The sequence below is a fragment of the Callorhinus ursinus genome, unplaced genomic scaffold (genome assembly GCF_003265705.2).
Source record: "Callorhinus ursinus isolate GAN/ISIS: 27379988/994484 unplaced genomic scaffold, GSC_fseal_2.0 scaffold8, whole genome shotgun sequence".
Lineage (NCBI taxonomy): Eukaryota > Metazoa > Chordata > Mammalia > Carnivora > Otariidae > Callorhinus > Callorhinus ursinus.
Window position 1 is genome coordinate 51695053 of NW_027397070.1, and position 26359 is coordinate 51721411.

The window sequence follows — 26359 nt, forward strand, 5'->3', positions numbered from 1 at the left end:
AAAAGGGCGGGCAGCAAATGGGGATTTTTTTGGACAAAACCATGCTCCTCTGTGAATTCAGATTAGGAATGCTATGTTGACTTTTGAACATTCTGTTCTATTTGAAACAGCTGGGACAGCAAGGAAGACTGTATGTTCTACAGAAACCGAATTTGATGAAAGAGAGGCCATGAAAGGCTTCTGGTGTCCACACGGAGAGAAAATGTCGTGTCAGATTCAGCTTTGAATTGCATTCTAAACAAACTTTTAGATCAGGCTTTGTCCAGTTAACTTGGTCAGCTTAGTACAATATTATATTATGCTCTCAGAAACTGTGGACATTGATCCCACTGAAAACCTTGAAAGCTTTGTAGAAATCTAAATTTTTCCTTTTTTAGTTTTAATTTAAATCCCAGTTAGTCAGCATAAAGTGTAACGTTAGTTTCAGGCATACAATCCGGTGGTTCAACACCTCCATACATCACCTGGTGTGCATCCTGACAATCGCCCTCCTTAATCCCCATCACCTACTTAACCCATCTGCTCTCCACAGAAGTAAACAGCAGGAGGCTGCTGTAGCCCAGACAGAGAGTACCTGGCTTGTCTACTTCCTGCTCACAGCAGTGTGGTTATGCTGCATGTCTCACTGCCTTTTTACAACAGCAACAAAATGAGAGAAGCCAGTTGCCAATCTGGTTCTGATGTGCCAACAGTTCCTTGTCTGTCAAGAGTCATGCCGTCACCATTCTACAACTGTGATGCTAACAGTGATCCTCTTCCAAACCAATGTGCATAAAACTTCCCTGTGCCTTGTCATCACAAGCCTCTTTTCAAAAGCCTTTGAGGCATCTTTGCAGCTGTCACATGCTCTACATGCATTAGCTCATGTAACCCTCGCAGCAACCCTGGCAGGTTGGCACCATTATTTGTCCTCTTTGACCATTGAAGGTTATAGAGCAAATAAATGGTGGAGCAATTAAACGGTGGAGGTAGTGTGTTGACTACCTTTTCTCTGAACACCTACAGCAATTTATTGAGGCCTCCTCTATTACAGGATTTAGCCCTTTGTCTCTTGCACTACAGTTTGTGTGAAGGCTTTGAATCCCTAAGGGTTGGTAATGACTTTTCTTCTGCCATTCTCTCCAGCCCCCCTCCCCCGCCCCCCAGAGTGCTTATATGTTACAGAAACTCAAATGTTTGTTGAATGTTGTATTTAAACAACAACAAACACCAATGTCCTGCAATTAAAATGGAAGCTCCAAAGAGGCAGGGGGCTTCATCTGTTTTGTTCACTGATGAGTCGCATGCACCTAGTAAGTTCCTGGCACATAAGGGACACTGAGTGAATATATGTTGAATGCACGGTAAGTATGAGGACTTTCCAAAGAGCCGGGGAAGTAATTATTTGATCGGTAAATCAAGAAGAGGACATACTGTATACATGCGCAAAGGAAGGAAAGACGAGGTTGGTAATTTCTCCTTTCTTGAGACCAGGGGGTGGCAAATATTTTCTTTCGAGGGCCAGATTGTACATATAGTAGGCTTTTTGAGCCATCCACTCTCTGCCGTACCTACTCGACTCTGCTGCTGAGTGTGAAAGCAGCCATGGACGATATGTGAATAAATGTGTGGCTGAACTTCAATAAAATTTTATTTACAAAAGCAGTCAGCAGGCAGGATTTGCCTCATGGGAGGCAGTGTGTTGACTCCTGTTCTAACACAATGGGCAAGAATTAATCTATTCAGTAAGACAAATAGGTAACCATTCCCTCCACGAAGACCATGCCTTTGGCATCTTTGTATGTCCTGCATCCTCACCTCAATTAGGTAGTACAGGGCTTTGTGGTGTGGTAGCAGCTCAGTATGTTTGTCAGATTAAACTGAATCCTATAGCAACTGATTTCCTGGAACCACAGTTGTCAGGAGAACCAATAAATTCAAGTCCCTGCAATGTGCCTTTTCTCTGAAGTCTCCTAGCAGAATATGTGGGCAGTTAATAGCTGTGGAAATAATATCATATAAAACTAGGGCAGCACCTTCTCTCTTGATAGAGGACCAATGCCTCTTACTTGAAGCATATCCTTCAGGATGTCAACAATTAACCGAAGGTAGCTCTTCTGATCATCCGTGAAGCCAAGAAACGATTAACAATTGTCTCCTGCCCATCTGAGCTCCTGCTTCTTTTGAAACATTTTCAGTAAATTATTTCATAAAAGGCATAGTATCTACAACTGGCCAAAATATGCTCCCACATTTTCTTCTCCAAAATATAATCTTCTCATGGGTGCTGAGTTAGATTATGCATTATTTTGGGCCAGACATCTGTTACAAATGGCGAGAGTCTACTTATTCATTACTGAAATGGATCAATGTTTTAAAATGTTTAAGTAATATTAATGTAGAACAAATGTCATCATAAAATGTGCTTTGTGGCCTTTTCTTATACCTGCACTACCTATTTGCAAAATTTTGCTAAGTGTTGGCCTCAGTTACAAACCAGGCCTGGTTTCTTCTTCAGCAGCAAATGTAATCTTAAAGAGAACTGCAACAAGATTACTTGCTGAACATGTTAAACATTCATAGCTTTGCCATATGCTGTTATGGAAATTACACTGATTTAAAGTAATTTGGGTGTCACTAGATAGTACTGATTCACCTGATATCCAATCTATCTGTAGTGAGAAATAATGTTTTAAAGGTGTCATTTGCGTCTAGACCTCTGTTGAACTAAGAGGCCCGTACTGTGTTTATGTATTTTTGGAGACAACGGATTTTCACATATTAAAAATATGGTCGAACATTTGGTGATTTCTAGAAAAATTAAGGTATAGGAGGCCCAAATTTACACTCTTATAGCTTAGCAGTCAAGGATATAGATTACCGAAGCCAGGCAGATTTAGGTCTTAAACCTGGCTCCACCATTTAATTGCTCTATAACCTTCAATGGTAAAAGAGGACAAATAATGGTGCCAACCTGCCAGGGTTGCTGCAAGGATTAAATGAACTAATGCATGTAAAGCATGTGACAGCTACAAACAGAGCACCTTCATGTGGTTGGCTCAACAATGAGTTGGTAGTATTATTAGCTATTGCTGCCTAACCCTCGTACTTCTGTTGAAGGTTAGCAGCATCCCGTGTAAGTGGTGGAGAAATGCTTGAGTGTACGGGACCTGATAAGGCTGTTGGAAGATGATTTAGTGAAATTAGGATCTGCTATACAAGACAACAAGGTCACTGTTATAGTTAATAATCCCCAATGATAAAAAAACAAAGGGAAAGAGGCACAAAGTCACAGGACACTCTTTGCACAATTAGAGCACCGATAATGTGGCCTAACTGTGTTGTTTTTATTTGGGATGGGGAAAGTGGAGAGCTCATTTTAAGCATGCTAGGGAAGGACTTATGGAAATGAACACTGTCTTTAGATCCACTGAGCATTCTATCCAATTACATTCAGAGGATGGAAGAAGCTTCTTAGAAATAATTACATTTGGCTGTAATAAGTGAATATATACAGTATAATGAATATTCATACATATTGAGGTCTGTGAGAATATAAAAAAGACAGAAGAACCTTTACCTTTTTTTTTTCCCCCTAAATTGACTTGGGAGTATACATTTGAATATAGATGAATATAGAGAATCCTCTCTAGGTCAGTGTTCTGAATGGGGGGACAGTTTTGCTCTCTAGGGGATGTTTGGCAAGTGTCTGGAGACATGTTTTGATGCCATAACTTGTGATGGAGGGCGCCACTGGCATCTGGTGAGTAGAATCTAGGGATGCTGCTAAATATTCTATAATGCGTAAGACAGCCTCCACAACAAAGAATTACCTGGTCCAAATGTTAATGCCAAGGCTGAGAAACGCTGCTCTAAGCTAGTAACTGTTCAGGGCCAAATGGGTTTAAAATCATCCACACCCCAGGTGGATCTTGGGGAGACTCTAGAGAATGGTAGGTTTTTTTGTCAATATGGTCAACTCTTTCCAGTCTCCTGTGTTGATTCCACACTAATGAACCATAAGCTGAAGTAGTTGTATGGAGTTCATATCTTCAGGAAAAGAATAATTATAAACGCCAAGATTAGAGTTTACAAAGTACTGTGTATTACTTGACCTTCTGGAGACTTCAGCACTGAGAGTAGCTGGACTTACTATGCACAGAGGCGGGCAACCACCTATGCTGAGCCTCTGACCAACCAAGAGACCAGGGGTCTCCTGGCACATGATTTCTTAAGCAACATCAATGCCAAGAGACAAATAACATGTTAAGCATACATTTTATGCCAACAATGGCATAAAATTAAAGATAGTTCCCAAGTAAAAAGTTATAGGTATAATCTCTGGAAATTTTATTCTCTACTCCCACAGAACTGAAAATTAAGGAATATCTTTTCTTTTATAAGCACCCTTACATGAACCCTGCAGAGGCAGCTTAGAACGCTGTAGCCACAAACATGGATAATGCTCAAAGACTGAAAATGTATATAAAGGACATTACTTTTAAGCCTCTGACTCTGTACTTGGTGTCATCTTGGCGCTGCTGAAGAGACTGTCCATGAACTCTGTATTTAGAATATCTCCCATCAATTTTCTCAGAAAAATTGTGGGAATCCTGAGGAAAACAAAAACAAAAACAAAACAATGTTAAAACCGGAAGATGAAAGGAAAACCGGTACTTGAAATAAGAATTAGAAAGTACTGGGGCGCCTGGGTGGCTCAGTCATTAAGTGTCTGCCTTTGGCTCAGGTCATGATCCCAGGGCCCTGGGATGGAGCCCTGCATCAGGCTCCCTGCTCAGCAGGAAGCCTGCTTCTCCCTCTCCCACTCCCCCTGCTTGTGTTCCCTCTCTCACTGTATCTCTCTCTGTCAAATAAATAAATAAAATCTTAAAAAAAAAAAGAATTAGAAAGTACTGATAATTATAGGTGTTAGAAAGATCTGGGGGAACCATAGGTCACCAAGGAGAAAGAAGGAAATGGTTGCTCTGGATGCTACGTTAAAAATAAAAACAGGGTTACAGTTTGGTTATTTGCATTCTTTTCACAGCTAGTTCTTATGCAGTCTGAAATGACTGACACCTTTTAGCTGAAGGGAAACAGGTTCAAGTAACAGTGAGTTGCCCAAAGATGGTCATTAATGACACCATGTCACTTTTGAATGATGCGTACTCTCTCTTGGAGTAGTGCCTGACATTAAAATACTCTGTGTTTAAAAAAACATGTTACTGTGGCGCCTGGATGGCTCAGTCGGTTAAGCATCCGACTCTTGGTTTCAGATCAGGTCATGATCTTATGGTCATGGGATCGAGCTCCATGTGGGGCAGGCTCTGTGCTCAGTGTGGAGTCTGCTCCAGATTCTCTCTCTCCCTCTCCCTCTGCCCCTCCTCCCCTTGCACATGCACGCTCTCTCTCCCTCAAAATCTTAAAAAAAAATGTTACCTTTAAAACTAAAGTCCTCTTTCATCATTAATTCTTAAACAACATTCTACCCTGTTAACTAATACATCACATAGATTTTTAAACTGAAGGATACTTCATCGGCTCTCAAAAGCACAGAAATTCAGGTAGTAAAGAAATTAAGAAAAAAATGTCATTCATTCATTCGTTCATTCATTCGTTTGTTCATTCTTCTTTTCCCCTTCTGTCCTTCCCTTCCTCCATTTTTTGGGGAGAGGATGGAATGTAGCAGTCATGATACCCAGTTATTTAGACATTTCTATTATGAATTAGGGAGAAATTAGAATAAAATGAGAGCAACTGATCTGCATATGTAAGAAAAATTATCTATGGGATTTAGTTCCCCAAATAGTCCCAAGGAACTTATTGAGTGTTCAAGCTGGAAGCGGTATTAGAATTCCAAAGTTCTCATTTTTATATATAAAAAGTTATAGCCCAGTGGAAGTTAAGAATGATTTGCCCAAGACTAGGCAATTTGTGACAGATTGGGCTTGTAGCCCAAAGCTATTTCCCTTCTACCATACCAAATATGTAAGGTTTAAATGTGGAATTGTAGAGTTGAACAACTTCTTTCAAAATAAGGTTAAAAAAAATGAGAGGGCCTACGACATATTTAAAGAAAAAAGGCAAGACTACCTAATAGGATGAGATTTGTATTTACTATAGCTTGTACTTAGTCATATAGTGTTATCAAGAAATATACATGTGAAATATATCTTCACAGAGATGCTAGTAATGCCAGTGTGAGTAGGAGCCATAGAGATAACATTGCTCAAGCTCCTCATTCTACAGATGAGGAAATACCAAGATAGTACATAATTTTGTCTGGTACATGAGCTCGGATCAGAGCTTACATCTTTGGGCTCTTGTTGACAGCATCCTGATTTTTAGAAAGTTTTAGGGGTTTGGGAAACATACACTACATCTCATAATCTAAAGGCTTTATGCATTTATTTAAGGCCATGTCTAGTTGTTTTCACTAAGTTGGCTAAATAAGCTCTTTTTAATCATAGAGGGGACTTTAAAGTACACAGAGTGGGTTTCAAGATAGAGGCAGTTAAGGCAAAGAAAATGGGCTTTGTAGTTAATACATGGAACGAGATCCCAGTTCCAATCACTTTATGTACTCCAAGCTTCTGTTTCTTTGGCTGTAAGATGGGGGAAAATAATGCCCATGTGTAGGGTGTCTCTGAGGATTTGAAAATAAGTGTAATATAGGTTAGAATGTAGCTACTGCCTGCTGCATAGTAGTGAATAGTTGCTAATGAGCTCCTTTCCATTTAAAGCTAAAGGTTTCAATTTTAATGACTAATAATGTAAAGTACAATTAAGAACTTTGAAAAATACTCTCCCTAAAAACTTCACTATATAGGCATCTTCATATGTGTGTGCATATATAAGCTAGACTTGTAGATAATCACTAGCCCATAGGATGAAAAAAAAAAAAAACCTTTTGGTAATAGTAGAGAACTTTTAAATTGTACTTATGAATATTCTGTTCAGTGTAGACCCCTGGAGAAAAAGTGAGCTGTCACTGGAGGTTAAATTTTTTCTTTTTTATGCTGGTATATGATAGACATCTGTTTTTCACTGGCAAATGTCACCTGTTTCCAACACCTTCTCTTGTCTGCCCTTCCTTCCCTTAGATGACTTCTGTTAGCTACAGAGAAAAAAGTGGAAGGGGTTTGGGTGTGACATATTGCCTGCTATCCACACTGGGTAATAGGAGGGTGAGTCAAAATTACATCTCCTTGGACACTGGTTTCATAATCCTTTGATAGGGATTTAGACTGCAAATATATAATCAAATCATGAGAAATAATTGAAACTTTAGCAAAACGTACTAGAAGCACTTCGTTTTATTTGTGACAGCCTAGATTTCTGGATGTGTCAGCTCAACCTTGGATCCTGTTCAATAATGTTTAGTTACCGAACTATCAAAATATTCTTAATAAAATGTGACTTTAAGATAGCATAGATCTTGAGAGCCACATCCTATCAGTGTCTCTGATAATCAATATGGCATGATCAGGCTGTACTTCCTACTCATTAGATTCTCAAGTAATATGTTAGATTTAAACAAAATCTAAATGTAACATAAGTTATATTTTAAAGCCAATGTGAAATAAGACGTTCATGGTTTTCAAAGAATACTCTCACCGTTGCTAGCTTCAGCCACATGGGGCCAAGGTATTGTAAATCACTACAACTGTCCATTATATATGCGTCCCTAAAGGGATATGCAAGGTATTCTCTGGCCTGAACCTTGTCTGGCAGGACTGGTGGCAGAATTATTTATTTTGCATGGCTCCTCTATGAGAACTTCAAGAAGTTACAGTAGGTAAGTCCACTGTAATTAATTTCCTTGAAAATGAAATGATTTGTGGTTAGAGTTCTATCAATAAATGGCATGGGATATAAAATCTTAAACTCTGTGGATTTGAATTCAAATATCGTAGTATAGAGATAACCTGTATACTGTCATATCTCTAAAACAAACAGTACTCTGAAAATTTGTAAAGAAGATAGTCCATAAATTAAAACTGCTTGTCAAAAAAGTGATCTATTGTCAATGTAAAGTGTAACCTCTTTTAAATCTTAGGTGTTTCTAAACTAAAGTTAAAGCTTCAGGAAGCCAAATGACCTTCTAGTGTGAGGGTAAAAGTCTCTATTTTCCTCTATTGTGGTAATATATAAGTTCCAGTATTTTCAATCCTGACTTAATGAATGTCAATAAACTCTGAAAAGATGGGAGTATTAAGAGTCCCCAATGTTTTTTGGTCTTTCTTCTCTCCCTACAATCTTCTTTGCACATCAGGAAGATGTCACATGTTCTCACTCAGATAAGAATACTGAAAGAGACAAGCCAACTTTTTCTCACTCTGAAGTCTTTGAAATCTTCTAGTAAGCTCAGTTTCTCAGGCACAGACTCCAGATGGTCCAAGGCCACTCGGGTACTCTGAAGAAGAAAACAAGGAAACCAAACATTATAAAAAATTGATCAATACTCTCAGAATCCAAGTACTAAAAATCACTTGTACCATGGTTAGAAGCAGTTCAAGCTATAGATTTAGAGTCAAATAAGAACAGATATAATTGTATTTCTAAGATAAATACATCTTTTTAAGTCAGGAGAATTATGTCCTTTCACAGAGTATATGAGATGTATTTGCAAAACTGACTCAGATATAAAAACTCTTCCTGGAGAATTACATAATATGCTACGAAACTTTCTACAGGGCATTTCATACAATATTAATTTATAAACCTGCTTCAGTGAACATCAGAAATAAAGCACAAAATAATATTGAGAAACAGATGAATTTGCAGGTACTTTGCTAGGGAGCATATCAGAGATCCTCACATGTTGCCATTATACAGAAAGGAGTTCTCCACAATTATTTCATTTAAAAAAGAAGAAGAGGTTCTCATAAAACTTGGGAGAAACATCTGAAATTAAATATTTGCAACGGGGACACAAAATCCCGTTGATTATAAATCAAAAACTTAGTTTTTAATTAGCTGGCCACTGACTGACACCCACCAATACAAACATTCAGAGGGAATGGTCTAAACATGATTTGAAAGGCAATATGAGCTAAGAAGCGGTAGAATAACGTTGAGACCAGAGACTATTATCACAGGCATCTCCGCATTCTTCGTCCTGTCACAGGGCCAGCACATCTCTGTATTCTTAGTCAACAGATAGTAGCTTTTAAATTTAAAATGAATTGCAATTATCAGTGAAATTAACCACAAACCCATGGCTGGTGCACGGGAAGAAAGTGACGTGCCTTGTGAGAACCTGGACATAAGTTTGCACAGTGTTGCTGAGAAGCAGGTGGCCGCCCAATATTCCATGTGCCGCTTCCCCTACATCTCCCATGTGAGTGGCTCCAAACAGCATACTATGTAAGTGCAAGTGACATGTCTCACTTATGAACTGAGTCAGTTAAGAGCTTATGTGTTCCTGCTTCCATCCCAGCCCCTGCCATGAGCACCTTGGAGGCCACAGGCTTCAGATGGCAGAGCTATGAGAGGAGAGCTATCGACCATATTGGACTTCATGTGAGTGAGACGTCAACTTCTGTTGTGTTAAGCCATGAGATTTCAGGGTTTGCTAGTTATTTCATAATACAAATGCCTTAATTATTAAAAACAATGCCTGAGAATGACATAAATTGTAGGTTAATCAGGTGGTCAATTGGTTCTTTTTTTTTTTTGGTGGGAGGAGGCTCCAAATTATGAGTGTATGAGGATTTTTTCCTCAGAGGGAGTTCAGCTTTTCTGGAACCAGAAAGGGTTAGGAACTGGTGTTACCATCATTTGGTATACCCACTTACACTTAATCTTCCTATTTTAAATCCTCTATCTCACCCTAGTACTGCTGTCTGCCTTCACTTACAATCTAGAGCTTCTCCAGAATATACATGTATGTCTCTGCAGGGTTTGTGTTGGGGTAGGGATGGAGACAGAGAGTTGAGGGTCTAAACTCCTCCTTGCAGACATTTTCAATATACTCATTTCCACCCTCTCCTTCCATAGTATAGTAAATGGTACATCCAATTCAAAAGCCTCCCTAAATTCTGCAGGGTGAATGATATTTGCTTTCTGTTGGTATCCCCTTGATAGGCGCTTGCGTTTTACCTTCTCTGTTTTGAGTCATTTTACCATTTTTCTTTCAGTATTCTCCAGCTTGGGAGTTATACATGTCTTCTAGTTGTCAGTGCATAAATCAGTGTTTCTCTTTGTTCATATTCTTATTTTTCTAATGTGATTTTTGAGAGAGCAGAAACACCCTAACTTTGCCATTTTGAAACTGGAAGTCATATGTGCTGTTTCTTCAAGTTCATAAAATCTTCCTTTTCCAGTTCCATTTAAAGGATTTAGTATTTTCTTCCTTCTGCTTAACATTTATATGCTTGTTAGGATTTTTTGTTTTGTTTTGTTTGTGCTCACTTAAATGCCCATGATTCTAAATGGCTTCATTTAATTTTTTCATGTGTAGGGAATATTCATCAAAATGACATGTTCTTAATATAGGCCCCAACATGTAGGTTTAGGAGAGCAAGTAATTTTAGCCACCATATGTGCTACATGCTTTTCAATAGTAAAATTAATAGATTTCCTCAATAATTATATTGGCCCTTTAACAATAAAATACAAATCCACACCATGGTGATTTTAAAACAGACTTTTTTTGCATCAGAAAAAAAATCTTCATAAACAATGATTCCAATAGATTTGTAGTTTGGAAACTTTATTTCCCTTTTGTTAATCCCATAAATTTTCTCATTCAGAAGTGACCCTCTGAACTAGGGAGAAGTATGTTAAACTCATTTTGTTCTTAAAATAAGCACGTGATTTCTTTCCCTACTGTAAAATTCAGCATGTTATGCAAATATTTGTTTAAAATTTTCAACCAACCAGGTGACTGCATGAAGAAATTTTTTTCTTGCATATTTTCACATACTAGTTTATTTTGACTATTTGATAGTTTTTGGATGCATATTCAAAATGGCTATATATATTTTTTAATTTTTTTATTGTTATGTTAATCACCATACATTACATCATTAGTTTTTGATGTAGTGTTCCATGATTCATTGTTTGTGCATAACACCCAGTGCTCCACGCAGAATGTGCCCTCTTTAATACCCATCACCAGGCTAACCCATCCCCCCACCCCCCTCCCCTCTAGAACTCTCAGTTTGTTTTTCAGAGTCCATTGTCTCTCATGGTTCGTCTCCCCCTCCGACTTACTCCCCTTCATTCTTCCCCTCCTGCTATCTTCTTCTTTTTCTTTTTTCTTAACATATGTTGCATTATTTGTTTCAGAGGTACAGATCTGTGATTCAACAGTCTTGCACAATTCACAGTGCTCACCATAGCACACACCCTCCCCAATGTCTATCACCCAGCCACCCCATCCCTCCCACCCCCAACCACAGCAGCAACACTCAGTTTGTTTCCTGAGTTTAAGAATTCCTCATATCAGTGAGGTCATATGATACATGTCTTTCTCTGATTGACTTATTTCACTCAGCATAACACCCTCCAGTTCCATCCACATGGTTGCAAATGGCAAGATCTCATTCCTTTTGATGGCTGCATAATATTCCATTGTGTATATATACCACCTCTTCTTTATCCATTCATCTGTTGATGGACATCTTGGCTCTTTCCACAGTTTGGCTATTGTGGACATTGCTGCTATAAACATTGGGATGCACGTACCCCTTATATATCTTTTTTTGAGTGAATCTTAAAAAACTCCTTGGCTCCTACTTTCTTAAGTACAGTTATTTTTCTACTCTCCTCCCCCATCCCCTACCTCTCCATTAATATCTTTAAACTTTTTCATCATCTATTTTAGTTGTGGCTTACTTTATAATTCCTTTTATGTGTTGTTTCTAAGTATCTTCCTCAATATCAGAAATAGTTTCTCGTACACATGCCTTTCCCTACATCCTTACAGTCTTGTCAATCAGGTAACATCAAATGTATATCTAGATATAACAGAAAGGTCCACAGGACAGAGATGACACAGTTCTTGTTCTTTAAGAGCTTTTAAATTATGGGGGCGGGGAGGGGGAGAAATTTGCATATGCAATAGATGTAAGAATTATACAAAGAAAAAATTCACTGCATTTATTTTAAAGAAATTACATATACAGATGCTGAGATTTTTAAGGCATCCGCAACAATAAGATATGAAATAATGAAGACAATGAGTTCAGGCCTGCAGGCATCTCACATCTCATAATTTCAAGATTAAGTGATATTTGGGGCAGTATATTTATTTTCTGTCATCTCTCTCTGCATGCGAGTGTGCTTAAAACCACCACTTCAGCATATAGACTTAAGCGTAGCATATTCACATTCAAACATTTTTTTTTTCTTTTAATAACGTGAGATTGTCTGAGGTTCTATGATTAGAGTCTGGTCACATTACATGTCACTTCAAGTTCACTTTTCCCCAAAAGCTAACAGTGCTAGAAAAATAGAACCATTAGCAGATGAATAATCTAAATAAGGAAGCTTTGGGTTTTTAGATGCCATAAGGACCTATATAGCATGTTGGTTCCTAGGGCAAAATACCCCATGCAGAGTCAGGGAAACTTTTTAATTTTTAAGTGGTTAATTATTTCTGCCTTACACAGTCTAACGTTTTAAAGGGCACGGACAAATCCCTACTACTAGAATTAAGGGAATAATTTCTCCAGTTTATTCAGTAATGGCACCAGCAAATGACAGGTGCTTAACCTGTCTTTAATTTTCTTAGGTCAATTTTCTAGAAGAACTAAATGAGACATTCACAAAAGGGTTTAAAGACGATTTCTCTTTTGAAAATATTGTAAGATACTAACTTTCATATCAAAATTGAAAACAAAGAAAAATTCACAATTAAGAATCCATTTAATAAAGGACCAATACTTTATGTAGAATACTTGGTTTATCTCAGAGGCTTAAGGAGCTGAACTTCCCCTGAGCTAAGAGCAGTGGCAAAGCAAATGATCACATTACTCCTAATTCTGTTTAGTAGGATGATGAAAGACTGAACCATAAAAATGTAACTCAAGTTTGAATATACTTCTTAATCCTCACACCATCGTATGCTGCAAATACTATTGTTATTCCCATTATACAGATGAAGCAACTGAGAACCAAAGTGTAACTAACCTTGTCAGTCATGCGGTGGCAAATCTGGGATACAAATCTAAGCAGTTAGAATGCAGAAATGGCAGTGTTCTTAGTATAGAAATACTTTCATGGTAAATCCCCAGAAGCTGTAACATTGCTCGATGTAAAGTCCTCATCCCTCTCTAGCTATCAAGTTTCGGCATCTAGAACTTTGGAGATATGTCCCTGATGGGCTTATTTATGGAAGAGAAGTTTCAAGACACATGCAGGAAGAGGTTCATCTGGCCAGTGCTGAAGAGTCTGTGCTCAAGATCACGCATCCAAGCACATGCAAGCACAGGAGGGCTCAGGATTTTCTTTCTTTTGACTTGAGGAAGTTAGGTATGAGATTCAGTTTTATGATAATCACTAACACACCCCTTTTTTGGGTAACATTTTGCAATAGCATAGCACACTATCTGGCCACAAGAGGTGCTTCAGTAAATGTTGGCTGTTAGAGACAAAGGCAGAGTTACCACTCTCTGATCAACCCACCGGTTCTTGGCTTCTTTATTAAAAACTGAGAAGCGAAAGTTTGCAGTTTCATTTATTTTCTCTAGACTAAGGCAAGATCAAGTGGTAGAAACAACAGTGAAATTCAGAAATCGTGTCCATTCGGCTCTGTGGCATTTGCACCTACAGGCAGGTTTAGCTATCAATCTGTCCAAGAGGGCAAAGAATAAGCTGGCAATTTTACTATTCCCAAATCTTCAACACACACCAAACTGCCATGTAGTTAAGCAGTTTGTATTAGTCAACGGTATATTTTTCCTTAGTTGTTCCTTTGTTTCAGACTACAGGGAAACTGAATAATGAATGTAGTATGACAACATAAATAGCAGCAATTAGGAACTAGAAAGGGGCTTTACTGCAGTTGTTAGTTTCCTGTCTCCTGTAGAGAAAGCTTAAAGAAACAGATTTAACCGTGGGTATACTTTGGTAAATATCCTTCTCTTTGTAAAAATGCACATGTGTTTTATTTTCTTCGGAACATATAACAACTACCATTTTCTGAGAAAGCTACTGCAATCATACATTTTGAGGTTTAGATGATAAATAAAGATGCTATATTTTTATTTTAAAAATAAGTGTGTGCATTTTTGGCACTATACAGATGTTAAATAAACAAGGTTATGAAGCAGTTTATTTGGGTTCAAAAATGCAATTCTATTTCATTTGGAAAGAGATCCACTGCAAAACTTTCTTGACAAATGGCTGAAAGGTGGTAAGAAGACCTGAGTAAACAAATTTCAAGGGGAGGAAGGGTGAAATCATAAAAAGGACAGACTGTCTGTCTTTTTACTTGTGGGGACTCTATCCAGCATAGCTGTATCAGCTTTATAGGGCCCTCTTTTGATCCAAACTGTATCAGGCACTCATTGAAACCAAATGGAACAGTCGCAGAGAATAGGCTGGCAAGTCTATTTTGTGGATGTACATCCTTCAAAGGGCCTTAGTGCTTGGAGTTGTGTGGATTTCTCAGAATACCAGAAGAGTCCTCTATTCCTAGACTGGGTACTTTAAGAGAGTTCTAAAAATCAGACACCCACTTAGATACAAGTGTTTATGTGTATCTTGGAGTAGAGGGTAAATAAGGCTTGTTACATATAAACACCAGTTCATGGGGCAATATGACACCAGTGACTATATTCGAGCTAAAATCTAGAAGAATTTTTGTCAACAACAAATTCCATGTCTTCATATAACACCATTCTAGTCACAAGTAGTGGGAGAGCTCCCTTAAAAAGTACCCATCTATAAAATTTGAGAACAGGTGGCATATCTTCATTGAAAAACTTGAATAAAGAAGGCTTTCTAGATCTTTTCCAACTCTCATTCACAATAATATTTTTAAGTGCACTATATGAAACTTACAGAATTTGCTACTCCAGATTACTGCTTATTTTTAGACATGACCGAATTATAAGTCAGAGTTAACCCATGATCTTATTTTAGATTAACTGGGGGAGTTTTTTGAATAATATGAAGAATGAGTTGAAGGGAAGACAGAAGGAATAAACAAACGTATCTCTTCCCCTTAAGATTCTTGAGATTCCCTTTCCATCTTTTTCCTGCCACTCCCTGAGGTGAGGGAAGACTCACATATGAAGACAAGTGAAGACTAGTTTAATGTTCTCCGTATGCCCTTACCAGTGGTCTACAGGCAGGAGGGTCTTGAGATCCATAATCTGATTTCTGTGACATCACTTTATTTCTTAAAATTGAAAATAAAAATTATTCCCAAGGCAAAGAATTCTAAGAACATTTGCCTCCAAGATGTGACTGCATGTTAGCCAGGGGCAAACAGTATATGCAAAGACTTCCTGGAAGAGATGGAGTTTAGCCATTTCTGCTACGGTGGCAGGTAAAGAGACCATGTTTCTCATTTATTGGTCCCAGACACATGCTTCATGCCGGCAGGTGAAGAACAGTGGTGAGGTGGAAGGCAGGCTGAACCGGAAATCGGCATACCTGATTTGTGGATATGCATAGTTCCAGTAATATTACTTGTGTTCTGTAGTTTGGGGAATATCACTTTTCCCGGCCTTTCTAAGCTTCAGTCTTTTAGTTGCAAAATGGGGATAAACAGTGATGGTCTTTATTATCTCATACCCACAGGGCAGCTATTTTTATTAAGTAAGAGAGTGAATCTAAAAGTGCAGTGAAAGTTGTCAAATACTTTCCAAGCAGCAGGTATTTTAAAAAGGCTGATTCTGTGAGGTACTGTCAACTCTGGTAATTCTCAAATGCAGAAGAGGAGGTGAGTGACACTCTAAAATTACAGCTAATAAAAATTTGTCAGAGTTTGATGCAGAAACAAGGCAATAATTAACTATATCCAATATTTAGAAATACATTTGCTGTTCTATAGACATTATCCAAAAGACAAAAGTAATAGGAGTGTAATGGCACATAAATACTTTTATACATACTGTGCCCTCAGTGGAGAACATTCCCTCCTGTTTCCTTATCTGGTTAAAACTTTTCCCCCCAACATTACGAGCACTTTCAAGCATATTGGAAATCTGAAAGAAATTTACAGAGATCACCCATATACTCACCATCTAGATTCTACTATTAACATTTCATTATATTTATCACATATTAATCCATCTATCTATCCCTATGTGTATCCACTAACCCAACTTATTTTTTGGATGTCTTACAAAGTAAATTATATACATTAGTACACTTTCCCCTATAGACTTCAGCATGCATATCATTAGCTCCACTTGGATTTTTAATTTTTAAATGTAAAATTTATGTTCAATGAAATGCACAAATCTTAAGTAAACTGGTTAAATTTTATTATCTTTTATCACTTCTTAGGGAACCTCCCCTGCCTTCACTGATCCCATCAAACAAGCTCTCCACTGTGCCCTGAGCCTTTCCTTTGCAACACTTACCAGAATATTTATTTTTGTGATTATTTGATTAACGGTCATGTTGATGCTGGGAAATAAGCATCACAAGGGTAGGACATATCTGTCTTCACTCGCCACCGTACCCCTAGCACTCCACCCCGTACTTCCATAGAGGTGGTATTCAATAACTACTTCCTGAATGAATGAATGAATGAATGAATGGGTCTTATTCAGTGATGGAAAGGTTCTCATTCATTTATTCAATCTGCAAACATTTAGTGAATGCCTCCTCTATATCAGACACTGTTCTTCTAGAGTTAGCTGAGGGAGCACACAACAAGATGAGGCCAAAGATGCCTCTGGAGCAAGATCTTAAGAGGGCCTTTTTGGCCACAGTAAAGTTCTTTATATTTAATTCTGAGTGAGATCAAAGGTCTTCAGAGGACTTTGAGCAGAGGAGGGATATGCTCTTATTTACAGCCCAAAGTAAACCCTCTGATGTTGTTTTCAGATCGCTAGTCTCTCACCCCCACGCAGGAGAACTCCTGGAGTCTGGGGAACTGAGAGAAGGCAAGACAGACATCTCATTCCCAGATTATACTCCTGCTGAGCAGCAGAAACTCTGAGACCCAACCTCATGGGCACCATCTGGGTGGAGCTCCATGAAAAATATACTGAGAGAACGTACCGAATCCCTAGATAGTGACTGGTGCCATATCAAAAGCCCTTGATTTACCCAAAGACATACTTTCTGACTGTAAGCATCTGAAAATGTCCTAAACGTCCACCAAATGGTTTCTCTAATAATGTTAGATTATTTACATTAATCAGATAACATTTTTATTGTGGTAGTCTTCTGGGGTGAGGCAGCAAGATACAGTGGAAAAAAAATCACTGATTAGAAACCAGGAGATACAAGGTTCCATCTCAGCTTTGCCATAACCAGTTGCATGAACCGGAAAATTATTTAACCCATGGGCTTCAGTTTCCCAATCAGGAAAATGGAAAAGTAGGATCTAAAAATCTCTAAGAGACCTTCTGGCTGTAGCTTTAATCACTGTGGCTTTAACTTCTTTTCCACAGTAGGTTGGGGGTCTGATTTTTAAGCTTAAGAGGTTGGAAAGAATGTGAAAAATGGTTTTATAAAGAGAAAGTAAAATAAGGAGAAAATCACATATGGGATTTTAGGAGTTAATACATACCCAAGAATACTTGTGGGGTGGAAAAACCTTCACTGCTTTATAGCAGAAAGCAAAGTTAATGATTACATAAGAAAAACAGGAAGACATTTTGATCTTCTTGGGTGTTTGCCCCATTAAAAAACTCCAGATATTTACCATTTTGTATTTTTATAACAAATACTTCCAAAAGCAGGCAAAGAACTGCTTTTCATTTTTTTTCACTTCATAACTGCCCTTAAATATATATATATATATTTTTTTCCCTTCATCTAAATACTGCTAATCAGCTTCCAGTTCTATTATCATGAATGTTACTCCATACTTCTGCTTCTGTCCAATCATGACTTTGCACATGAAGCCCTTCTGTCTGATGTTCTCCACACACTGCTTAAATTAGCTCACGGATTCTCCTCCAAGACTTGGCTTGGTCGTTACCTTCTCTAACATGTCAGTTAAAAGTGTGGGCTCTTGAGCTGGTCGGCCTGATCTGAAATCCTGGTTTAGTCACCTGCTAGCTTATGTCTCTAGGGAAGTTCCCAGATCCCTCTGCACGGGAACTCAGTACCCTCATTTATAAATAGGAATGATAATAATACTCACAGTGTAGAATTATTGTAAGGACCAAATATATTGGTGCATGTAAAGTATTTAGAGCAGGGAGGGACACTAGTAAGCACTCAGTAAGCACTAGCTATTGTTAAAACGGTAATCCTAGTTATTATTCTGTGAAAGGCTCCCCTAAAGTCTGGGTTAGGTGCCTATCCTCAGTGCTTCCTATGCACACATGTCTCCTGTCCTGTGTCTGATCATGTCCTGTGTGCTTACTTGTCCCTTTTAGTAGACAGCAAATGCCTTAAAGGCAGGACTGTATTTTTCCCTATATTTCTAGTGCTAAGTACCTAGCATCACACACAATAGATTTTAGTTTTATGGGGGAAAAAAAAACCCTCCTCAACACAAAGATCAATAAAGGCACAATTAGAACTCAGAAATGTTGTGGAAAGAAAAATACACTACAGATTATTTTTTAAAGGTAGAATTGAAAAGGCAACTTTTTGAGGTAAAGATAATGTTTCTAAACAAACTCAAAATTAAAGGAATAACAACAAAAAACAGAACTGGAAGAAAGATGAGGGACCGTAAAGTTGAGTTAAAAGGTGTAGACAAGGGTTAGAAACAGGAAGATGAGAAATAAGATCCTCTAGTGGACCTATGAAGCTGGAGCAGGAAGCTTGGGTTGGGGAGAGCACCGTCTTCCTGTGGACGAACTGGCAGGGGGCTTAGCCACACCAGGCTGTGATGGGGACACCCGACCCAGGGCAGATACTGAGAAATGCTAATCATTTCCCTGAATACTGCAAAGCCCTCATCCCAAGGCCTCAAGACACGCTAATGCAGGCAATCACGGTTGTCTCTTCTGTATTTAACATGGAACAGAGGGTCCTGATATAGAACACTGATAAGGAATGATAATTGTTCTGGTTGATGTAGGGTCCAGGCTAATTTACTTAAAAGCACCTTGGTGAGGTGAATATAATTAATCTTCTCTGTTTTCAAAATAAAGGGTTATTTTCTTTTTAAGAGATGTCCTGGGTTTTCAAAGAGAATGACAAAACAAATTAATCATTTTCTATTACTCCACACACAGCACTTGGATTTTGAAAGAGCATGTGAACAGTTAATCCCCTATATGGATGAGTTTCTGGTGACAGGCAGATCAGATCTAAATAGAAATCAGGCAAGGTATTTTATTTTTATCATTGTGGCTTTGAGACTTAATTCAAAAATAACCGAGATCAACCCTGCCTATACTTTTAAAGTTTGCTTTCATAATTAATCCTTTTTTCAACACTTAGAAACACTCTTTTGGATCTTGTATAAAGCATTCCCCTGGCCGACTGCTGCCAAAGCAGACAGAAGCAGAGACTATCTAGAATATTTTAAAACCATTGAAAATTCAACTGAACTATCTCGTAAGGAATCCCAACTGCCAGGCCATACTTAGTTCAAAGTACCAATAATCTGACATTAGAGCAATGCATTTTGGCAGATAGCTTACCTAAACAACTAATGTTAAAGGTTAACTTTAAGTATGTTTGAGATGCTCGGTTAAGCAATGTCTTGAATGGTGAACAGAGGGCAAGAGGGCATAGGTGGAGTATATGTGAGCAAAAATATGTATTTTTAACTAAAAACAATCCATTTCTAAATTTTCTGCCATTGGCTGAGAAAGATGGACTACCAAAGCCAGTGGGCATGAAACAGCTGACAATAGGATTTGGTGAGCCAATTCCTCTGACATTTGCCACAATCAATTGTTTTCCTGAAACTTAAATTGCTAGAAATTTTTTTTTTCCCCAAATGAAAGCCATGCATTCATTTAACTGGACAACAATGAAGCTTTGTGGCCTCGTGGTTAGTGTGAAAAGGAGTTGGTCTTGCCAAAACAATTTGAAATTTTGAACTTAGCCCCCCGCCCCGCCCCACTTCATTTTAATATACTCAACTAAAAGGAACAAGTTCTGCAGCCTCTACTGGACACATTTAAAAAAACAAAAAAAACCAGAAGTGGCCAAAACCGCATGACTTTGGACATTTAAAGTATGCTATGAAAACTCAAGAGAACATGCAAGACCCTGGAAATTGTGCAGGATTTCACAGCATTTACTATACAGAAACTAGATGAAACATCAATCTTCCCTCTATGCAACAAGAATTACTAAGCACTTACCATGTGCAAATCAAACTATATAACATCACTACATCAGACTTCATTCTGCTAAAGCTGCCCAGATTTAGTTCAAACATATTCTTTTGGTTCCTGAATGAAAATAAGTTATTAGGGCAATAGAGAGAAATATGTATACTGATTGCACTGTAATGTTTCATTAACTGACTTTTTTCACCATTAGACTGGGAAATTTTAAGTACAGTGACTAAACCTTACTGTTCTTTGGATCGATGGTGTTAATACATAACAGCTACTCAAAAAATACTTCCTGAAGGTGGTGCTATAGTGGCTTCTCAGCCATCCGGTGACTACACACATGCAATGATATTTTTAAAATATGCTAATTAAAAGATAATTTATATTCAATTTGGGAATGATCTCATATGCTCTCCAGTGAATATGGGTGTGCCAGGAGTTCTGGGATACACTCTAAAAGAAATAATGGAGTTGCAGCAATAAATCGTATTATGTGAAAAAAGTATTCAGCTTTTTCTTTGCGGATTCTTGCTCTCTACATTTTCTTGGGATAATACTAGGACAGGGTACCCTTGAGAAGTACCAGTCAGAAGGACCAAATCTGAAATATTCTTTATTGCTTTACACTGCCTTTACCCCCCCACCCCCATCATCAACTTTAGTTGGAGGCCAAAGGTGAGGGGTTTATTCTATATTATTTCTAAGATGGTCCAGACAGATACATATCACAGAGTCATGCAAAACACTACTTTAAATATAATAAACATGCTCTCTCTCTCTTAAACTTAGAGGGAATCCAGTGATTCAAAGGAACTTTCTAGAGATGCCAACAAGATACCTATTGATAATGAATCTGGGTCTATCAAATCTACTGTAAGTCATTTGAAGTCAGTTGCAATTTGCACCCTGTGGGAACCATAGGAGATTCATTTGTAACAAAAACAGACAAACAAACAAACAAATAAAAAGAAGGGAATACAGAATGGAACTTTGCTCCCAGATCCTGGAGCACAACAATGTACTTCTGCTTAATCTTTAGTGCCTCAGAAAAATTAGTCATCACCATTTACTCTGGTCCAATGTGTGAAGTTTAAAAAAAAATATTTTAGTTATGTGATAAATAATTTAGAGAATGATAGTAAAGAATAACTGTTAGAAATTTTAGTAAGAATTTAGGCATATTATATATTCCCTGGTTTTAAAGGTACGAATGCAAATGACTTCTGATGAACTATCATTCACAATTCTGGAAAATATCCATCTTATAAATACTGATTTCAGATTTCAAATATATTTCTAATGAGTCCTAGTTTACCATTACTTCTGGCTCATTATTCTTGCACTTGCATCTTCAAAACACAATACTTGCAAAAATATGACAACTCTTAACTGTCTTAAATTGATAAAGCTATCTTTTCACTACATAACTGTAAATTTTTCATTTTTTAGATTTATAAGCATCAACTAGAATGGTCAATCCAATAAAAAATTTTCTGTATCATCTTCTTCTAATTGCATTTTTATACAACCTGCTTTCAACATTTGCCCACTTATGAACCATATAAAAAATTTTGGTGAACAAACATTAGTTGAAAGAGTATTGAATACATTCTTTTAGCAAAATGCGCTGGTCCAGGTTCTTGTTGCAAAATATTGCATGATGAAGTCCTTCTTGTTGAATAACTAACTGGATGAGACTATCTTATTTCCTTTTGTCCTTAGAAATATATTGCTCATTCATCGATTCTTCAGTTTGCAAAATTCATCTAGAATATTAACATTTGAAGACTCAATCTGACTTTTTGCTTATACAATCAATTTCACCATCTTCATTAGTTTCTAGAGTGCCACTGTCTGTCTCTTTATATTCATCTTCTGATTCATCTAATAACTGTGAAATGTATTCCTCTGTCAGTTTCCTTCTCTTTGTTATTATGGAAGAAAATGGGAAATTCTGAATTCTCAACCTCCATTCAGTAAAAGTAATAATAATAATGAAAAACACTACCAAGCTTCTTCTTGAAAGGTAATAGAACACTTGGGAGGTACTTCTCCATGACACTGCTACATGTCTTGGGATAGCTGTTATCCTAGAATAGCTTTTCAAGGATGTTTGTAGAGCAAACTGAGACAGTGTCTCCCTCTGGTACAAAGGTTGGGTAAGATTTCTTGTAGCTCTTTTTATAAGACCGGGGGTTGCATAACCTCAGGGTTCCTCAACTATAACACAAATTCACTTCATGTGCCACAACCACCTAGACCCATGTCCATTGCCCCTATGGGACCTGAGAAGCAAAGGGAAGACACAAACACGTATGTAGTTCATGGGGCCTGCTGTGCCGTGAATAATAAAGTCTTTTGTCTTGTGTCCTCTTCCAGCATCCATCAAGTGTGTCAGGATAACCTGGTGAAGTGCATGTAGGGTAAAATCTCTTCATTTCTTGATAGACTTTGGACAACACAGTAAGAAGACTGAAATATTATGTAATAGTAATGACTTAGTTCACTTATTGCAAATCCTTCTGTGTGATTCCATTATTCCTCCACTTCATACTATTTTAGTTTTTCCTAGCATAGTCGGGAACAATTGATGAATAACAATAAAATAATTCCTAGGATGGTGAAACAGGAAAATGTTTCAAGAAAATAAGTTCACCAAGATCCATTATGTATATTGGATTTACAACATAGTACAATAGACCCATGTGGTATTTGCGAGACAGAAACAGTTTTTTCTCTTTTAAAAGGGAGGGAAATTTCTCTTTATTCTTTGGAAGATATTTTAAAAAGAATAACGGTAAAAATGATGACCGAAAAAAAAAAAAAATCAATCCTAACCAAAAGGAATGGAAAGACCAAGACTGGGTCCAACTGGTATAGTGACGATTAAATCACCCTTTTAAAGCTCTCCACCTTTTATCATCACCTCTCAGACTCCTCTTTATCCATTTAGTGCCAAATTTCTCTTCCCTTGGAGCCTTCCTAAACTGTTCCTGGGCGGGGGCGGGGGGTGGTGGGTGGCTAATAGAAAGTCTGACAATTCATGAAGCACGTGTATGGCACTGCCTTGTGAGAAGACTTGCTTCCCCCTCAGTCTTGCACATGGACCATCCATCTGGTTGTCACATGTTGAATGGAGAAATGGCTGAAAGGTAACGAGCGTGATACTACCAAGAGGATCAACACAAAGGTAGTACGAGGAGAAAGAAGAAATGAGGAAGGCAGGTAATCATCATAACCTTAGTCACTATGCCAAAAGCAACTGGATTAAATAGACAATATTCCCAACATACTGATGTACAAACAACTTATTTGTTTTGAACTGTTCATACAGTTTCCAAAAGTGTTGTTTTTGTAAACTGCCTGGTCTGTTAAAATTTGTTAAAATCAGAGAATCAGTCATTTGGCAAATTCATGATTGGATAAATTTGCCCTTGAAGTTAGGCCTCGCAAATTTAAATTTTAGTAAGATGCTTGAAAAATTAAGGAAAACAGTGTCTGAGAGAGAATCTTACAACTGTTTTGGTAGATTAGAAAGAAGAAATACTAGAGACAGAATACATGATACTAGCAGTCAAAAAGGCATGAAATTAATTCAGTGGAAATGAATAGGACTAAATCCAATAGACATGAAGGCAGAATAGCACTGGGCCCTACGGGATGGACCATAAGGCATATTCTTAAAGGGCAGGTTGACGATGGCCAAAATCAGTGATTCTCAACCATAATTGCACATTAGAATCATCTGGAGGAGCTTTAAAAAAGACTGGGTCTTACCCCAGGTCAACCAAATCTGGGGGCTGAACTAAAATTATTAGGATTATTAGTAAGATCCATAAATCTGTATGTCTCAGAGCCGACACTGGAAACGAGCGAATTAAATTTTGGAGGGAAACTTCAGATAACAGAGTGTGACACATAACATGTGTGGTGAAACACAGACCAAAATTCAAATGTCCTGATCAACAAGCCCAAACTTTCTAGTTCATACTGCTTCTGTGACTGGTAAAGGTAATGCACACATAAGGGAGGAGTATTTTTAAAAATTAGGAAAGGATTTTCCCATCCATTTATCTCATTTGCTCTTCTCTGCAAAACCATGAGACAAGCAGGACAAGCACTAAGCTCATTTTATGGATAACAGAAAAATTAGGCTCGAAGAAGTTTAGAGATTTGCCACTGGCCAAAGAGCCACGGTTCACAACCATATCTTCTAACTCCCAATCTACCAAATCGTAATCAGTCTCTAAGAAATTTGGAAGTCACCTGCCTTTTGTCTTTCCCTCTCACTCAACTGAGAACAAATAAACTCTTTTCCAAGACTAAACAAATGTCTAATGAGGAGCTTTGAGGTATTAGAGCACAAAACAAGTTCTGAGTTAGAAATGATAGAGAAATGCAAATGATGAAGACAGGAAGTTCTCTGAAAAAATGTAAAGGGAGTCCTTCAGACTCCAGGTGTTTTGTCAGGGAGTCTATACTTAATGTGTTGTAGACAATCTGGTTAATGTCTGATGACAATGAAACAAACAAGCCAAGGATGTGTTTTACTGGCCTTTGCTGCGGATAGGTAGAGAGGGAGATGATAGTTGCGAAAAACACTGAAAAAGACCCAGAAAACCATTTAGGTAATACCAGCTATGCAAAATAATTAGGAACAGAGTCTGAAGAGAATAATGAGGGAAGGGCTATTTTGATGGTTTGGCCTTTTACTGTTTGATGTTCAAATATAATATAATTGGGGGCAATGATAGGTTGAAATCATTCACTAATGTTAAATAATTAACATAAGACCACTTTGGATATTTATATTAATAGTGCTAATAGTGACAATTTTATGCTCTCTCCAGCCTTTCATCTGAGATCAAAGTTTATTAAAAGCCCTAAACAAACTTTATAAACACTTGTGTAAGTAGAATTAGAGTTGGTATGCAGATGCATAAAGTAAAACAGATCAACTGAAGCATTTAGTATCACTGAGCAAGCTCAAGACAGAACTAGTAATATAACCTAGGGGCATGCCAACTCTTTTCTTCAAAATTCAAAAAGCAGAAAACTAGTTTAAAGTTGCTTTATAAAACTTTATTGATCAATACGTGGAGGGCATATTCCGACAACCCTACATATGGTCCATGAATGTCAATGTCCTATTTATAAGTCCACTTCTGGCCCTGCTCAAGGTAAATACAGGATCTGGCTATTGATTTCCTTCCTCTTTACTTTGCACATTCACCAGACCCTTTAAAGTGTTCCTTACTCATGTCTTCATTGCTCTTACCAGGCACAAGAGGAGCATGTGGAATGGAAAGAACACTGTCACTAATCAGGCCACTTGAATTCTAGCCCTAGTTTTGCCACACTTGGCAATTCATAAACTCCTTTGGCCACTTCTCCTCTGTAGGGTGAAGGGTTTTGAAAAGGATCTCTAAGACTCCTTCCAGCTGTCATGTTATCTAAAATGTGAGATTCATGGCAGCAGGGACCTAACCTGCTATACACTGAGGGATGTAACCACGGTAGAGATTCAACAAGCACCTGTTATATAATATTATATGATTAAATCAGGTACACTGTTTGATAGCAACTATTGGTAAGTCAGAAATTTTGAAGACCAGAATTTTTAATTCCTCCTAGACTAGACCAGAGCCTTAAAGGGAGGGGACATTTCAGGTACCACCTAGCCCAGACCAATCATTCAAAAAATAAGAAAACTGAAATTTAGAGAGGTTAAACAACTTGTCCAGGATCATGTGCCTGGCCATGGAAAGAGATATGACCAGAACCTAGCTTTTCTGACTCTGAATCAAATAGTATTTTTACTATATCACCATCATTTAAACTAGGCATGTAACAATTTTCAGCTGAAACTTGTAACTGGTTAAAACTAGATGCACAAAGTGAAAATCCCCCAAAACAGCTTTCTATTTAAAGGCTACTTCAAAAATGTAACACACAGTATTCCCACCAGCCATATATTAAGGGTATAA

General features: G+C 37.8%; 1 protein-coding gene across 6 annotated transcripts in view; it reads right to left on the reverse strand.

Annotated features, from left to right (window-relative positions):
• Positions 1-26359, reverse strand: part of CEP128 (centrosomal protein 128) — a 390388-nt gene that overhangs the window by 15487 nt on the left and 348542 nt on the right. For 4 of the 6 annotated variants that reach the window (XM_025869528.2, XM_025869529.2, XM_025869527.2 and 1 more), the window contains 3 exons: positions 16053-16145; positions 8318-8395; positions 4479-4592 (listed from right to left, as the gene is read on the reverse strand). In XM_025869528.2, coding sequence (XP_025725313.1) covers positions 4479-4592; positions 8318-8395; positions 16053-16145 — 285 coding nt within the window. The remainder of the gene's footprint in view (positions 1-4478; positions 4593-8317; positions 8396-16052; positions 16146-26359) is intronic. The other 2 variants (XM_025869531.2, XM_025869530.2) reach the window with 1 other exon arrangement.